This window comes from Homarus americanus, unplaced genomic scaffold (genome assembly GCF_018991925.1).
Source record: "Homarus americanus isolate GMGI-L3 unplaced genomic scaffold, GMGI_Hamer_2.0 scaffold2539, whole genome shotgun sequence".
In the NCBI taxonomy this organism is placed as follows: Eukaryota; Metazoa; Arthropoda; class Malacostraca; order Decapoda; family Nephropidae; genus Homarus; species Homarus americanus.
In genome coordinates, this window is record NW_024725489.1 from 7,394,446 (window position 1) to 7,412,784 (window position 18,339).

Consider the following 18,339-nt stretch of genomic DNA (forward strand, 5'->3'; position numbering starts at 1 on the left):
CCTCTAAGGGGGCCCAGTTTTTAATTTTATTCATCCATCTCAGTCTCTACCTTCCCCTGGCACTCCTACCCTCAACTTTGCCCATTATTTTTTCTGTTGTTATCCCCTCATCCCAAATTTTATGACCAAAGTATCTAATTTTCCTTATTCTACAAAAATCAAGCATTTCTCTTGAAGTTTTTGCCAACCTTAATACTTCTTCATTTGTTATCCTGTCAGTGTAACAAATTCTTAACATTCACCTAAAACACCAGATTTCAAAGGCCTCTAAACTTTTCCTGGTGTCTGCTGAAAGTTGTCTAAGCTTCTGACCCATACAACAGTCTTAACATACATAGCATTTCAGCAGCCCTTTTCTCAAATTGAAGTTAATGTCCCTTTTTATAAATTCTTTTAGATTATTAAATACTGTTTTTACTTGGCCTAATCTTGGTATGATTTCTTTCTCACATCTCGCATCACAGTTAATCTTACTTCCCAAACACAAAATTTTCTACTTGTTTAAGTTCCTTGTTGCTTACTATAATTTTTATGATAGGATTTATTTCCAATTTAGAAACAACCATTACTTTCAGCTTTACAATTAATAATAACTCATAAACCACATTCTTCACCTTTGTCCATGCAACAACTATTAAATAAAATCTATTCCATGAAGAAACTATTCAAAGAAATATTGTACACTACAATTAATTCAATATACAGTATGAAAAATTTAAATAATTATGGTAAAATATAGAAAATGGCAAAACAGTAATGAAAGGGTGTACTATACACTTACAAGCTGGCAAGAGCAACAGAAGTAAAGGTAGGAGTTAACGTTACCACTTGTTCTCCTTGGTGCTGGCCTGGATCACCTGAATAATGTTCTGAACAACATCCAGACTAGTTGCTTGTCCGCCTAAATCTGTGTACACAACAAACAACAAGTTCTTTTAAACAAATATTACAAAAATATGTATTTCATATTGAAACATTGAAAAATATTAATAAAAAAATAAGCTTATTGATGACATAACTGATACTGTACAGTGGAGTCATGATAATTCACAGGTTAGGTACCAGAGGACATCACCTATTACCAATTCCCTAATTATAGTTTAAATGATGTCAATAAAATACACTAAATATCATACATAATACATAAAAAAATACATTGACACACAGATGTTGTACAAAAGGTAGATCATTATCATCCTCCAGGTTACAGCATTACATCAACATGGAGACAGGCAGGTGCTGTGGCTGGCTGATTGGTCAGCTGGTAGCCTATGTAAACAAAGCACCAGGAATTCAATACGACTCAGTACAAGTATACACCAAAAACTGACGTCCTATTAACCGCGAATTCGCATAACCGACGATTGCATATTGGGAAAATACCCCATAAGTTTCATTGACACCCAGGAGATCCAATGATTGAGGGAGGAGTCGCAGAGCCATTTTGAATTTGGCGGACGGTGTGTGAATTCTCGCCACCAGAGAGCTCTACGCCCGGTCTACGCACTGCCTCCAACTCGTTCCTGCCTCTCTATGTCTTCGATTTCATATGTTATGCAATCATGCCTAAAGCCTCAGTGATAGTTCATCTTGTGCTCACCTAAGAGGGACAGCTTGATGTGATGTGAAAAGGTGTAATAAGAGTGATGATGGACCAGCAACTTGAACTTGCCACCGTTGTTCATCTCTACCATCTTCAACACAGGTAAATCACAGTCAATTTATGCTTTACATTCCTTATTTAAGGCTTATTATGCTTGCTTTATATGTCTGCTTTATTTTCTTGCTTGACAGTGTGGAAAACAGAGATATTTCAAGGGTAGATGGGATTAAATGCTTCAATAACTGTTGATTTACTGACCAACGACTTTTCACAGTCCCTTTATGCACTGGTTATCGGGGTATACCTGTCACTCATTTCTGGTTGAGCGTAGAATTTTTTTATAATATATTTTAATTTACAATGATATTTTATTAACCCGCCACCAAATGAAGCTAAATAATATGGGAATTATGACGAAATTGCATACTGTCATTTTAACAGGGTTGCAGGGATGACAGAGCCACCCCCTGCTGCCTGCTTCTCCCACACAGAATTCAGTTCCCACTCTTCATTTATTATATTTTATAATTTTCTATTTTCTTTATTTATTAATCACATTAAAGCATTTAAATTATATTTACACAACTTTTATTAAAAAAAGAGAGATAAAAAAAAAAGAGGTAGTAATAAAGGTGCCCGAGAATATAAGAACGTGAATCTGTATTTGGGGAATTATTGAGACTCCACCGTACAGTGTCATCACTTCTTCATCAACCTAACTATGTTCCTGTACTGTACAAACAACAATAGTCTTCACTCTCAAGTAAAATTACAATATTATCCTGTTTCTTCACCAGTAAAATGATGAACTGAAACTTATAATCCTAAGAACATATAAAATAAATGTTACCGCAATGTTCTTTCCCAAACCATACTGTAATCACTATAACCTGCTGGAGTGGTGAAGTGTCTTGCTTATGAGGACACCGCTGGCCTAGGGCTACTTAGACGAACCACTCAATCCAGATGACCACAAGTGTACAATCAAAGACAAAAGTCGTGTTGCGGTTTTGTCCGAAGATTAAATATATTTCGTGAAACATTATGAGAGCCCCCTACCACAGGGCAGAGTGCACTAAAAGTTTAGCCCTTAAGCATATGTTTTCACCAAATTTCACAACACGACTTTTGTCTTTCACTGTACAGTCTAACATGAACATAACTTTAAAACTGGAACTACAACAATTACAATGGCCTTATCTGTGGTTACAATGTTTGTCTGTGGATGCTGTTGAAGTGATATACAGACTCAAGTAGTATTGAGTAGAGAGAGACAATACCAGGGGCTACTAACCAGTCGTGTGAATCATATCCACATTGAGAGTTTGATCAATGGCGTCCCGGATTAACTCAGCATGGTAATGAAGCTTCAGGTGCTCCAGCATATCACACGCAGCGTTCAGCATGGCTATGGGATTAGCTATGTTGCGACCTGCCACCGAAAGCCCTGTGTTCCGTGTCCCTGGTTCAAACACCGCAAACTGGAAATGAAAAAGAATTTGAATAAATAACCCTGACACAGCATTAACGTATATGGTAAAAGTACATAAATATCTCCCTAAAGGAGCGTAACTTTATTCTCCAATGAAATGCGTCAATGGTTTCACACTATGAAGGTAAACTGAATGAGAGGGACATAATGAACGATAACTCACATGATGGCCATAGTTACGTCCAGACAGTAGACCCGGTCCACCCACCAGGCCACAAATGACATTAGACACCACATTACCATACAGGTTGGGCAGCACCATAACGTCAAACTGCTGGGGTCTGGCTACCACCTGCATGCAAGTGTTGTCAACAATCATGTCGTTGAATTCTATTTCCGGATATTCCTTCGCTACGTTGCGGCAAGTCTCCAGAAACAGTCCATCAGACAATTTCCTGGTGGAATATTAAATGTATGTTACTCTGTTTTCGTATCTTAGGAGCTCTGGTTTACTGGTTATTTATATGGAATATTGAGAATATAAATTTGACTAAGCATCTCACTAACAGCAAAACCAAGATTCTTTATAAGACAGACTGAGGCTCTCTCTTAACAATATGTTAGCCTCTTCCTGTCCTGGTGTGCCGAGGCACATTACTTAATGACTACTTACACCAGCCTAGCAGGTGCACGCAAGAGGTTCATAGGGAGGCGTGGATTAGGGACATGCTATTGCTTCTCCTCACACACAAGAAAGTTTCTTTTAGTAAACTATTAATGAACATTCCAACACATTCTATGCAAAATATATTGATATAAAGAATTGTGAATGAGTGTGAATGCTAAAGATTTATTTTGTATACTAAGTACAATACTGTATGTAAGTTGAGGATGTGAGCAAATACTTAGGGATATCTCTACTAGTTTTAGTTTTTCATGTCACTTTCTCTCCTCTCACCACTCTCCCTGTCACTCCCTGCCCTCTTCTCACACTTTTGCACTTACTAACCCACACCACAAAAAATAAGGAGAAAGGAGTGAAGTTAATATAAAGGTGAACTACTGTATATTCTACAGGAATTCTCAGCAAGAAGCAGTTACAACATTTGAAGAATCACATAAAAATAAATAGAATCATAACTTGCTATAAATCAACAGCAAATTCATTCTTTCCAAAAACATAAAATTAAATAAATACTTACATAATGTTTGCTTTATGAATTGCTGTGACCTTCTTGCGACCATTTCTTGTAGCGTACTCAAAGCCGTACCGTGCCAGTCTTTCTGAGCCTTTCCTTGTTATGATCTTCAGACTCTCAACCACACCTTTCACATTCTGCAAAAAAATGTAGTTAAACAAAAATCCCTGTAAAGTCACACTAATATGTACTATACTGTCATAGAGAATACAGCTGGGCTGGAAGATGAAAAAGGTACGAGAAACATCAGTGTGTAGTGTCTGGTTCTGGAAGGTGGACTGGCACTACCTATTTTGCCATGTACAGTACAGTACTGTACCAATAAAATGCATAAATATTTTTAAGGACTGCTACAAGTATACCCAAAACATAAATCATTACAACAGGTGTCTTACTAAAGGAGGCAGCTTTACCAATAGCTGGGGTACAGTCAGGATGAGGGAGCTCTTCATTAACATAACTTAAGTATTATACTTCATACCAAAATAATCTGATGGACATTCCTCTAAATAATGCCAAAGAAGAGACCTAACCTATTAACTACTGTGCTGCTCCACCTGGGCCATGTGACCTTCACCAGCATAATCATTAAACTAGAAATATACAAAAGTGATCCACATATCTCCTTCTTTGGTGGAATCTCTTGCCAGGCAGATTCGCTTAGTCAAGTCTGTCCAATAAGTTTTCTCACATAACCCCAAGTGGCTGGATCTCACACCTTACTCACCTTAAAGCCATAAAAGGATATTTGTTGTTTGTGATGATCGTATAGAGTGAACAGAGGTAAGTAGAGCTCCATTTAACGATGAACTACAGTGGCTAAGTATATTTCATGTAGTATTATTAATCAAACAGTATATTGAATGACCAAATCAAGTCTTAACATTTAGAGTATAGTAGATTATAGTACAGTATAGTACTCTGTATAGTATAGTACTCTGTATAGTATAGTATAGAATAGTATAGTACTCTGTATAGTATAGTATAGTATTATGATGGCCTCTATTACTACAAAGCAATTTCAAAGTGAGAATGAATTAGTATCACAAAATCTGTGGACATGAGCACTCACCTCGTGTTCCATCATAGAGTATTCTCCCTCCGTGTTCTCCCGAATCAGGATAATGTCTACGTCACTGTACCGGGAGCGTACTGAAGGGTAGGACTTACAGTGCAGAACATTGGCAAAAAGGTCGAGTTCTGTGCGTAGGGTGGCGTTACGAGAGCCGCTGGAAACGTCTCCATACTTGCTCTCTATGCTGCCTGGTCAAGTGAATGGGGAAAAATATGTACAGTAAATAAAAGAAGCAGTTTAATATAAAGTAATATATATTTTTTTTACCTCGTGGCTAAATAATTTTGTCTCCCCTAATGTTAATGGTCCTCAGGCCATGATACATCTTGTGAAAATATTATTATTCTAAAAAAATATACGTACCTGTAAATTTATGAGTGTACAAAGTATTTTTTTATCATACAAAACTCTTCACAGTACAGTATGATGGAGGGCAACCAGAGTAAAGCTGTTTAATGACAGCAGTTTCATTAAAAAGTGGAATAGTATTACCTCTTGCAAACCTTTTATACTACCTCTTGTAAACCTTTTACACTACCTCTTGCAAACCTTTTATATTAATTCTTGTAAACCTTTCATATTACCTCTTGCAAACCTTTTATATTACCTCTTCAAACCTTTTATATTACCTCTTGCAAACCTTTTATATTACCTCTTGTAAACCTTTCATATTACCTCTTGCAAACCTTTCATATTACCTCTTCAAACCTTTTATATTACCTCTTGCAAACCTTTTATATTACCTCTTGTAAACCTTTCATATTACCTCTTGCAAACCTTTCATATTACCTCAAGCAAACCTTTTATATTACCTCTTGTAAACCTTTCATATTACCTCTTGTAAACCTTTTATATTACCTCTTGTAAACCTTTCTTATTACCCCTTGCAAACCTTTTATATTACCTCTTGTAAACCTTTTATATTACCTCTTGTAAACCTTTCATATTACCTCTTGTAAACCTTTTATATTACCTCTTGTAAACCTTTCATATTACCTCTTCAAACCTTTTATATTACCTCTTGCAAACCTTTTATATTACCTCTTGCAAACCTTTTATATTACCTCTTGCAAACCTTTTATATTACCTCTTGTAAACCTTTCTTATTACCTCTTGTAAACATTTTATATTACCTCTTGCAAACCTTTTATATTACCTCCTGTAAACCTTTCTTATTACCCCTTGCAAACCTTTTATATTACCTCTTGTAAACCTTTCATATTACCTCTTGCAAACCTTTTATATTACCTCTTGTAAACCTTTCTTATTACCTCTTGTAAACATTTTATATTACCTCTTGCAAACCTTTTATATTACCTCTTGTAAACCTTTCATATTACCTCTTGCAAACCTTTCATATTACCTACTGCAAACATTTTATATTACCTCTTGCAAACCTTTTATATTACCTCCTGTAAACCTTTCTTATTACCCCTTGCAAACCTTTTATATTACCTCTTGTAAACCTTTCTTATTACCTCTTGTAAACATTTTATATTACCTCTTGCAAACCTTTTATATTGCCTCTTGTAAACCTTTCATATTACCTACTGCAAACATTTTATATTACCTCTTGCAAACCTTTTTATATTACCTATTGCAAACATTTTATATTTTCTCTTGCAAACCTTTCATATTACCTCTTCCAAACTTTCCTTACAATAATAAACCAGAAAAGACATGTAAACAGATGACTAACTCTCTTAACCTTAATTTATATCTGAGGACAAGAGTGAGGCAGAGACCACCACCAACACACTGCCTGTACTCTACCACCTGACCCACTACTCACATGAAATACATCAAGATAATTTCATCCAAGTTCACTTATAAATTTAATTGATCTCTATGTTTCTGGTGTATTCCTGGCCTGTTAGGTGATGGTCCGTGGACATGGGTGAGTATAACAAGTTTTCCTCTATGTATAGCTGTCTTGTTTGTCTGTCTGTGGGTATTAATTATTACAGGTAGTTCTGCTATAACGCGATAATTGTGTTCTTGTAAAATATCGTGTTATAGAAAATCGCGTAATAGAAATAACAGGGCTTATGGAGAAAATAGGGTTAGGTGCAGATTACTCGAAATCGAAAAAATTTAGTAGTTAGCCTAACACAAAGGATAGCACAGTCTAAATAAATGTTACATTCATATCTAATAATGAAATCATACAGTAAATGTAACACTTTACTTTGAAAAAATATGAATGTAACTTGATGGGGAAGAAGGGTGATTTTGAGGTTGATAACATCGAGCTTCTCTTCAAGTGTTATATCCTTTCTTTTACAATAATCACCGGGAATTCTATCATCAGAACGCTTTTTTGAGATATTCTTCTTTACCATATTCACAGTTAATACCACAAAATTGGAGAAATAGTAAGCAAAAATCGCGTTATAGCAAACAAGCGTTCGCGTTATACAAATATTGTTCCGAATTCATAAATCGCGTTAGAGCAAATTCGCGTTATCAAAACACGCGTTATAGCAGAACTCACTGTATCCTGCATCTTATTTTGTGTTATTCATATTATTATTTTCTTTGCTATACCTGTACTGTACTGTAGTTTTATCCAAATTTCCAATTACCAATAATTACGTACAGTAATCTTGGCAACTATCACTACTACAGTACAGTACCATCAGCGGTATGACCAGACACTGTACCTGTATAAAAACTGTTTTGCCTTCACCTCATCATTTTGTGAACAGTTATTGAGCTTTAATATTATTCTTTGGAAACAAAAGTCAGATATATCTTCCAACATTTTTGGTGAAACATGATACCTGTAGTGCAGTCCTACCTCAACTACAATGTTTTCTATGACCAAAACTATAAATATTTTTTACAGGTAGGTGACTAACACACTCACTAGTGGTGGTCCACACAAATGGTGAGTGGCTAACACACTAGTGAGGTAAGGTAAGGAAATTTCTTCACGAAATAAACAAAAGGCAACATTTCTAACCTTTCAGAGCAACACCATTCCTCTTGATACAAATTAAAGCATTCTCAAATTCTTCTTCAGTTGAGTCTTGTGTGATCTGGACCTCCTCAAAGTCAACCGGTACACCAGCATATCTGAAAATTGTCACCACTATTTTATACAAATTTATATATATTTTTTTAATTATCTACAGAAATTTGTGATGGATGTCTTTGCCAAATATCATAATATAAACAAGTCAACTCTGTGTGTGGAAGCAGCAGCGAGGTACAGGCAGATCCCTCGAGTTACAGAAAAGTTGTCCGTAACTGGAGAAATACCTGTACAGCACGGTATTATACAACCAACTAGAGCCATGTATCATACCTGAAGATGTTCTTAACATAGCCCATCATCTCCGGCCCAATACCATCACCAGGCATCATGGTGACTGTGAACCGTCCACCATACTGGGCCACCGGGAATGGCTTCGACTGTTTCAAGAAAGAAACACATTAGAATCACAAAAAATATATTTACTCTTGTGACATAGATTTTACCAGTGATGGCGTCCACACCACGAAGTCTGAGACCGACTTACAAACAAGGTTTAGGATGGTAAACTATTTGTAACTTGGGCACTGCCTTTATATGGAACCCAAATTTGCCATATACCTGTACAGTACTGTACTGTAGTTCCATGTAACAAATAAACATAATAAGACAACAACAAACTTTATTAATATTATCCTGAACATAAACATAATAATGTAGCAATTAAACCAGTGGAAGATAGGTGTGTGTGTGTGTGTTTACAGGAAATAGCCCACCCAGGCACAGGTCACTGACCCACATCAGGGCCTGGTAGGTGAAAATGTAATCTTATAATAATACAGTAATAATAATAATAATAATAATAATAATTCATAGTAAATAAATTTTTTAATAAAATACACAATTAAAAATAACATACTAAAATAATAATGATAACAAACACCACTGTTATAATAATAATAAAAATACTAAAGAACCACAAAGAAATAAAAGAAATAAAAAAAGATCAAAAGTGAGAAACAATACCTGTACAGTAAACTCTCGAAGATCCGAACCCGAGAAATCCGGATTTCGGAAGATCTGGACAAAAAAAATTGAGGGGTTCTGGGCCAAGAAGCCTCCTAGAAGTTTCCCTAAGAAACATTCCCAAACCAGAGCAAAGAACATTTTAGGCCCGTGGGCGCTGCTTGACCAGTCAGTTGCTTGGACACAGGTGCCCGAGGAGGTGGGGGAGACAAACACAGTTGACAATTGTTGTTTGTGGGAATATTATATCATTCACTCTGGTAATGATACAATGTTTCTTATTGTGTTATCACAGGTATATGCATGATTTATATAGGGTAATTTGTTTATCACTACATTAATACTGTAATTTTGGTGTTTCTTACATCATTCATTATTCGCCGGAAAATCCGGACAATAGGCTTTTCCGGACAGGTGGTCCCCCCTTTTAGTCTGAATCTTCAAGGGTTCACTGTATATACAGTGGTCCCTCGGTTAACGAATTACCTTCCATAAGAATATTCAATTCGGTTAACGAATTCCTTACGAATTCCTCTCAACATGTTTTCGCTTGATCACCACCTGGAATATTAGTCCGCCAATACAGTAATCGGTTCTAGGGCTTAAATTCGTTCCCATTTGAGTAAATATCAAGAAGGTTGTACTCTTCAATAATTTTCCAAGTTTTATATTAAAATTTTTAGTCATTTTAACAATTGTTTAACATAATTGAAGTACAGGAAACTAGTTTTTAGTGCACCAAACAGCCACTCAACTCACCAAACAGGTGTCAGTTTGTATCTCTGGTCAGTAGAGGTAACATCTTGCTTGAGACTCTCTTGAACATAAACTATTTTTACGTTTTTACAGTACAATTATTGGTCATTCTGAAATTTATTTAACATATTGACAATATATAGTGCAGTGCAGTGATATAAAGAAAATAATCTTGAATTACACCAAGTGAACTTAAAATTTTATGGGTGAAATGACGGCATGAAGCATGGGGTGATTTCTCTTCCACCCCCACTTCCTTCCCTTCTCCTCCACCCCCACTTCTAATTCCCATCATCTTCAACCAGGAGCCTTCTACATACACACCTCAAAGTAGGTGTACTTTACTGCATTTATTTTTACTTTGTATGTAATTTTCGGTGAGCTGGAACCAATTACCCAAAATCCCATTGAAACAATGGTTTCGGTTAACGAATGACCTTCTGGAACGAAATGTGTTCGTTCCAGGTCATTCGTTAACCGAGGGACCACTGTATATATATGTTGTGTTGTCAAAGTAAGAGAAACAATTGAGACCCTGCAATTGTGTGTAAATGAGGCAGAAAGTCAGATCAGCAACCTGGAACTTGGTCACAATTTTTGTGATGCCATATGGCAGCAGAGTCTACCATTAGACAACACATTATGCTTTCACTTTCTTCCCAGGAGGTTGTACCTCCCTGTTTGATAGCTGCCTACTACCAAACTACCTAGTATGTGTGTGTGTGGAGGCAGTGGGCTGTAACTGTGTCACCAGCCAACTGTGCTACCTCCCCAAAGTGACATCAAGGCATACACACATCACAGTGCAGCAGCCACACATGACTGAGTCAGTTGGGTGGTTGAACTGTGTGATTCATTCTTGTTATCGCCCACAGGATGGTTTGAGGGCGGAATGAGCTTCTTTTTTTTTTTAGTAAAATATGTGCTATTTTATTCTATGATGTGCTATGTACATCATTATTTTTTGTTTTATTACAGCAAATATTGTTAATTTTTTGAGGGAGGGAGGAGTAATATTTTAATTACATTATGTATACAGTATTTTCATTTTCTTCTAAAATATATACATTACAGTTAAAGAAATTAACACAAATTTTCTTTACAGTGAGTTCTGCTTTCATTTCATCAAATTTTAGTAAAAAAGTAACACTTATAATACTTACAGCCGTGAAGGTTCTTCTCTGGGACACATTTGGGACCTAGAAATAAAGACAGAATCAGACTGACTTCATACACTTGTCTCAACTGTACATTGTCTGTTTACCTCACTAAATAGACTGTATGCCTGCATTATCTTTATACAAGTTGAGTCATCAGTGACACACAAACATGGGGCCGTTGTGAAGCGGGTGGCTGACAGAAACATTTATTTACAGCATTAACTAAGGAATAAAACCTGAATACAAAAAGTGCTAGTCTTTCACCTAATTTATTTTAGTTTCCATGTTAGGTGGCTGAATAACCCAGACCCTTGTCCATATATATTACCAAAATAATTATCTAACTCTGATAATTTTTCAGTTTTAATTATCAAGTTTGTCAGATTTATGATCCTGTATATTAACATTGTTTCCTATATACCATATATTTCTAAGGCTGTGGATATTTGTCCGGTTGTCAGTTAAAGAATAAATGGCAACGAGAATGCACAGACCCTATTGGAACTTGACCTAACCTACCTAACTTAACAGAAAAACCTTTTAAAACATACCTAACTATACTTACTGGATTCTCATTTCCATTAGTCTACTTAATAGGTTGTAAATAATATTTCCACAAAGTCTCGTCCAATTTTATCAACTCCTTCTGGTGTTAGTCTAAAAAACCCTACTTAATCCACAACTGGACAAATATCCACAGCATATTTCTAAGTAGTTACAATGAGTATGTAAAGTACATTCTTGATATTTACTAATTAATAAAATCATACCAAGTCATTCTACCATACATCACTACCCCCCCCCTGGAGGTCCTGTATCACTAACACGCCTCATTGGGTTACAGTACAACTCACCCCATTGCCAACTCGGCTCACATCCAACTCGCCAACTCGGACCATCAAATACTGCACCAACTAGGACCGCTTAGGTTAACAAACTCAGACTAATAAGTATAAGTTTACACATTTTTGTATGAATGATAAAAGTACAATGATAAAAAGCAACATAGATTATAAGGGGGTGGGGAATTGACTTGTTATTATTTATCTTTTCATTCTATCTTATTAATATATTAATGCGCATATGTGGAAGATGTGATCTTTTTCTTTTATATATACTTTTATATTTTATATTTATTTCACAATTAAGATCACTTTACCTGGAGACCTGACAATGACACCCTCAAAAAATATGACGGTTGAGGATAACCTGATCACGAGATCTGAGGTTAATGAGTTCCACAACAATTTAAATAATGAGTTACTTAATGCACAAAGGCAGAACATACCATACAGAAAATGCAGATCAAATAACAATGACCCCAAATGGATAAATAATTATTTAATGAATATTATTGGCCAAAGAAAGGCTATAGGTTGGAGAATAAATCATGTAGTTTACCTCCGAGATTATTATAAGGTATTGGCCAGTAGGGTTAAGACTGAGATAAGAAAAGCAAAGAGGAATAATGAACTGAAGGTAGAAAGGGAGGCAAAGTCAAACCCCATGGGATTCTCTCAAATGTATCAAACTAAAACAAGAAAAAAGATTGGACCAATACCGGCGAGCTAACTGATAACGACAGAGAAATGAGCAATAATCTGAACAGGCATTTTTCAACAATTTTCACCACCAAAAATTTAAACATGATACCCGAGGCACTGACTATATACAGACATAGTGAAGAAAATAGATTAAGCGAGATAGTAGTGACTAGTAACGATGTTAGTAAGCAAATAGACAAACTAAAGCTTAATAAGTCACCAGGTCCCAATGATATATTTGCCAGAATATTAAAGGAATATAAGGAAGAGCTTCGTATGACCTAAGCAAATTTGTTTAACATGTCATTAAAAATGGGTGTACTGTAGTACCAACAGCCTGGTGGATAGTGAATGTGATACCGATTTTCAAGAAGGGAGATAGGTCATTATCCTCTAACTACTCTCCAATTAGTTTAACATCAATTGTAGGCAAATTGCTCCAAGTAATAATTTCAAACCCTATTCAAAATCACCTGGAGAAGCACAAGTTACGAATGTGAATTATGGGATATTGATCAAGTTCCACTTACATAAAACTAATAAAATTTGTCCTTCATACCGATTGAACCCTCGGTATTCACTCATTCACACTCCTCGTATTTCAGTGAACTAAAAGAGACATAAAACATATCTCAAACTCATTCCTGAACCTCTAGTCCGCTACTTGCAGCATGCAAGGTGGGCCAAGTTAGGGTCAATTTTCACTAATGCACAGGTCTTTGTTTGGATATTAAAAATATGTTTTTCCAATGTTATTTGACGAGTTTCGAATGAATTTGATATTCATTTCAGTCGGAAATCAAGAGTTTTTTTTAGATACCACCCCCCTCCCCCACCCATCAATCGGCATGAAAAAGAAAATTCTCGATTAAATCACATAAATAAAATACCAACCAACCAACAAAACCAAACCAAACCTGACCTGACCTGACCTGACCTGACCTAACCTAACCCTATGAAACTCTGCAAGTGACATAAAAAAATCTCTATCACAATGTCAGCGCAGCTCTTTCCACCTGTTCAGCCATATCTGGTTATTCTGGTACTGAAAAATCAAATCTCCGCTCCCCACGCACCCACGTATTGTTCCTTGGCTAAGACAAAACACTCTTAACTAATAATAAGTCTCCTATCGCTATAGCCAATAAGAAACTCCCACACAACCCAGCGCACTTGCACTGTAGACGCTTAAGAAGCGTGATGGCTGGTCAGGCCTTCTCTGTAAGACTTAAACAACAAATGGCGACACTTGTGACTGACCAAATCTAATAATCTTGAAAAATTAATATCTCGGTTATCCTTAATTTCCGGCGGAAATAGCCCAGAAGAAAAGGATCTTAGAATTGTCTAAACATCACGAAAACCATATTAATAACAGCGCGAGAAAGACCGGTGTATGACTGAAATTCCATCCTAGTTAGTAATGTAGATCGAGTTAGTTATTTAAGATGGGCCGAGTTGGAGGTACACCCCTCACTAACCCCTCACTGTGGCGAGGCAAGATATGGTTTTACCAATGAACAGACAGCTTGTTAAGAGGCATTGTTCTTTATTTTTACTAGTTTATTAATACAGTAAGACGGTTAACATGACTGTGGTATTAATAAAACAGTATATAATGAACCTTCTACACGAGTTGGCAGAAGTTTTATAAGGGCATCACCCTGAGGACCCCAGCAGACGACGCCAGGCAAAGTCACCTAAAACACAATAAATAAATGAAACCATAATTATCAACAGTTATAAATTAAGTTATTATATGTTTAAGTTTCTTATGAACATAATCACCTGCGTTACAGCCCTTGTGCCCTGCAGTAGTGGACCAAGTTTGGTGAAATGGGTGAGAGATCGGCTGAGGGAGGCCATTGGGAGGATCTTGTTTATTATTCGTTCCCGTTTTCTCCCGTTGTACCACAGAAAACGACGATCTGTTGACCCTTCAGGAGGAACGAATGTTACAGGTGGTCATCTCTCTACACCCTGACGCAGTTTGGTGTTATTAATGTGTTACTGGTGGTCATCTCTCTACACCCTGACGCAGTTTGGTGTTATTAATGTGTTAACGGTTGTCATCTCTCTACACCCTGACGCAGTATGGTGTTATTAATGTGTTACTGGTTGTCATCTCTCTACACCCTGACGCAGTATGGTGTTACTAATGTGTTAAAGGTGGTCACCTCTCTACACCCTGACACAGTATGGTGTTACTAATGTTTTACTGGTGGTCATTTCCTTACATTTACTTTGGGTGTAACTCCCTGCATGTGTCAGTCTTTCTGGTGTATATTACCTTCTTAAAGTTTGCCAATGACAGATATTAGAATATCATCTACAGATAAATAATTCTAGTGTTTTGTGAAGGAATTTTACTTCAACCTGTGTTATACTACATGAAATGCAAAACTTAAGATGATTTTTTCTTTAAATTACCGCTTGAACAGGGGAAAGGAAGCCAGTGGGTAGATTAATGCACTCTTGTTCAATTCAATGTGTATTTTCTCTCCATGTGTTTGTCAATGTTCTTACTGATCTTCAACAACTAAGATCCTCTTCATCACTTTTACGTCACGTCTCTGTTACGCACTGTTGGCAAGTACTGGGCATGCACCGGCTCCTGAATGTACCTGAACCCGCTCCAGTGTTGGTCAAATCTTGTCTTGAAAGAGCTCACTCTCGGTGCCGTCACAACACTTTCTGGTAGATTGTTCCGAGAGTTCACAACTCTCACTCCGAAAAAGTTTGCCCTCACAGTTTTCTGGACATGCGGCTAATTCAATCTTGAGCTGTGACCCCTTGTGGGGCGAGCGTCCGCCAGCTCCAAGTAAGTCTGATCGGCTTGTTAGCCGCTTGGTTGATCTGTCACTTCTTTGTTACGCTATACTGCCAGATCTGGGATCACTAAGTCTAAGGGGATAACTTAACTCTAATCTTAATTTCTAAGGGTTGCTGCCACCAGACCCCCTCTGGGTAGTATGTAGCTCGTTAGGTAGCGGGCAGAGTGAGCTAGGCATTGGGTTAGGTTTTTCATTGACCAGATCGATAAGGGGGAAGAAGGGTGAAACCATAACATGTCTTAACTTATTTATTCCTTATAAAACATACTTATTGCATAACAATCAGTGACCTCCTTACCCGGTCATGCCTTCTTACAATAACACTCAACACGTCAGACTGCACCTGTATGGAATATAGCACCTTAGGTTATCATACATGGTAGCATCATCTCACCTCCCTGTAGCATCTCCTCCACACCTGTTACACTCCATACCTGCAAGTATGGAACTCCTTGTAATTTCTAGGTACACATATCAGGCACCTCGTTCGCAGACTGCCCTCGGTGGGTAGAGATGAGGGCTACACCAAGAGACATACCAGTACTATTTCTACACCTGGTATTATAGGTCGCTCCAAGTGACGACCGCGGACTTTCTCACGCGTTTCTTTATTTGTTCCTCATTTGGGATGGTATGCGAGGAATCCACAGGTTCACAGTGGATTGGCATAGCTGGGAGTAGTCACCACCTAGTGCAGTGTTTTTCAAACTTTTTTTACTGCGACCCACAGCCAGAACAACAATTTGAATTGTGACCCATTAAACCTAAGTGAAATGATATGAAATGCGCAAAACGGATAACATGAGAGGTAAAGAAAGAATCAGGAAATGCTCTCCTTGCAGTCGCTTCCTAGACTGTGGAGTGTACATTACAATAACAAAGCCTAAATTATGGTGCATTTATTTTTATTTTCTTATTTATTTTCGCGACCCATTTTATTTTTTTTCTTATTTATTTTGCGACCCAATTTATTTATTTCGCGACCCACTGAAGGGTCGGGACCCATAGTTTGAAAACCCCTGACCTAGTGGGACGCTTCCAAGGATAATGGCCTCCGCCCAGCAAAGCACTCCGACCGCATGGGACCTGAGGTGACGGTAGAACGGAGGACACTGAGAAACAATGCCTGATGGGCGGTTATCACACACCCTAACACATTACTATTTCACTTATACATCAGGCAAAGCTTTAAACTGTAATAACTGCTATATAAGCCTTTTTTACAGGGCAGGATGTAGCCCGATAGAGGACACTGACCTGAGGTGATGGTAGAATGGAGGACACTGAGGGCAGTGCCCCGTCGCTCATCACTGCATAGGCCTACAGTTTCTAATCTTTAATTTTTACTTTTATTTCTTACGGTTCTTACATGAACACTTTCCTGTATATTATAACTCATGTCTTATAAACACATATTTTAATCCTAAATTAAACACTAAGGTAAGGTTCTGGTTTGCTAGTTCGTGGGTAAATTCATTGGGTTATAATATCAACGCGGCACACTCGAGGCGGGTACAAAGGACGCTCCCTTAAAACAAAAGCCGAATGTTCATGGCGTGGGTATATCCACTTCACTTAAAACTGTAATTAGGGATCCTCCTCTCACACATTGCACTATTTGAACACAGACATAAGATTCTCTGATCACTGTACATGTCGTGGGTATACGTCACCCGAGGATACGAGGTGTATTAAGTTCACACCGATACATACAAGATATTTCCTTTCAAGTATAGTTTCTGGGTCACTTCCAACACCTCACATAGTTCTGCTACATTTATCCTTTTTCCAGATCATTGTTCTCATGTATTTTCATATGATATTTGTGGAAGTTATGTTTGCTACACGTTCACATACGTAAATAGTATGACCTTCAAACCATGATCCATACTTAGTCCTACAGTACACTAGTCCGGCTCAACTGGACTTTCCAAATCATCTTATGGATACCCTGAGTTCTCCTTAATGCTATGAATACATGCAATTAATATTATATAACCGTACCTGGGTACAATACAACACATGATTCAGTAACATTGAGTAGGTGAGTTATCCCTTATCAATGTTTCCCGTTTTCTGAGATTGTACAAACGCTGTGGATTTGAATGTTATGTAGCGTAACATGAGTTAAAGGTTTTTTTTTAGGAATGACAATGATGTGCGCAGTACAACATACTGTTGGCAAGTACTGGGCATACACTGGCTCCTGAATGTATCTAAACCTGCTCCAGTGTTGGTCAAGTCTTGTCTTGAAAGAGCTCACACTCGGAGCCGTCACAACACTTTCTGGCAGATTGTTCCAAGAGTTCACAACGCTCACTCCGAAAAAGTTTGCCCTCACAGTTATCCGGACTTGCAGCTTCTTCAATCTTGAGCTGTGACCCCTTGTGGGGGGAGCGTCTGCCAGTTTCAGGTAAGGACACTCGACGAGTAGTGCATTCTGAGATGTTTATACACCTCAATTAGGTCTCCCCTTGCCCGTCTGTAGTATAAGCTAGGCAATTGCAGGCTCTTTAATCTCTCTGAGTAGCTGAGGTGCCGAAGTGCTAGTGTCATGATCGTAATGACGGCTAACCTGTTAAACTAATGATCCATATTACGCTTACACGTCCACAAAACCTTCTGAGTCTCCCAGTGGAAATGTCCTCCGTTCTCTCCGTTTCTTTGATGACGTCATCGAGATGTCGTGTGTTTGTTGACCGAGTTGTAAACTCTTTCTGCTACCGAGACCCT

At 37.5% G+C, this 18,339-nt stretch overlaps 1 protein-coding gene across 2 annotated transcripts in view; it reads right to left on the reverse strand.

The window, feature by feature from the left end:
* The window catches only part of LOC121865071 (isocitrate dehydrogenase [NAD] subunit gamma, mitochondrial-like), a 29,890-nt gene extending 15,199 nt beyond the window's left edge, over positions 1 to 14,691 (reverse strand). Inside the window, exons 1-9 of one of the 2 annotated variants that reach the window (XM_042364407.1) lie at positions 14,561 to 14,691; positions 11,232 to 11,267; positions 8,620 to 8,726; positions 8,275 to 8,387; positions 5,307 to 5,497; positions 4,238 to 4,371; positions 3,259 to 3,490; positions 2,898 to 3,084; positions 826 to 907 (exon numbers count right to left, since the gene is read on the reverse strand). In XM_042364407.1, coding sequence (XP_042220341.1) covers positions 826 to 907; positions 2,898 to 3,084; positions 3,259 to 3,490; positions 4,238 to 4,371; positions 5,307 to 5,497; positions 8,275 to 8,387; positions 8,620 to 8,726; positions 11,232 to 11,267; positions 14,561 to 14,638 — 1,160 coding nt within the window. In that variant the 5' untranslated portion in view covers positions 14,639 to 14,691. Of the gene's footprint in view, positions 1 to 781; positions 908 to 2,897; positions 3,085 to 3,258; positions 3,491 to 4,237; positions 4,372 to 5,306; positions 5,498 to 8,274; positions 8,388 to 8,619; positions 8,727 to 11,231; positions 11,268 to 14,560 lie in introns of both variants that reach the window. The other variant, XM_042364406.1, reaches the window with a different exon arrangement.
* Positions 14,692 to 18,339: the final 3,648 nt, after the last annotated feature.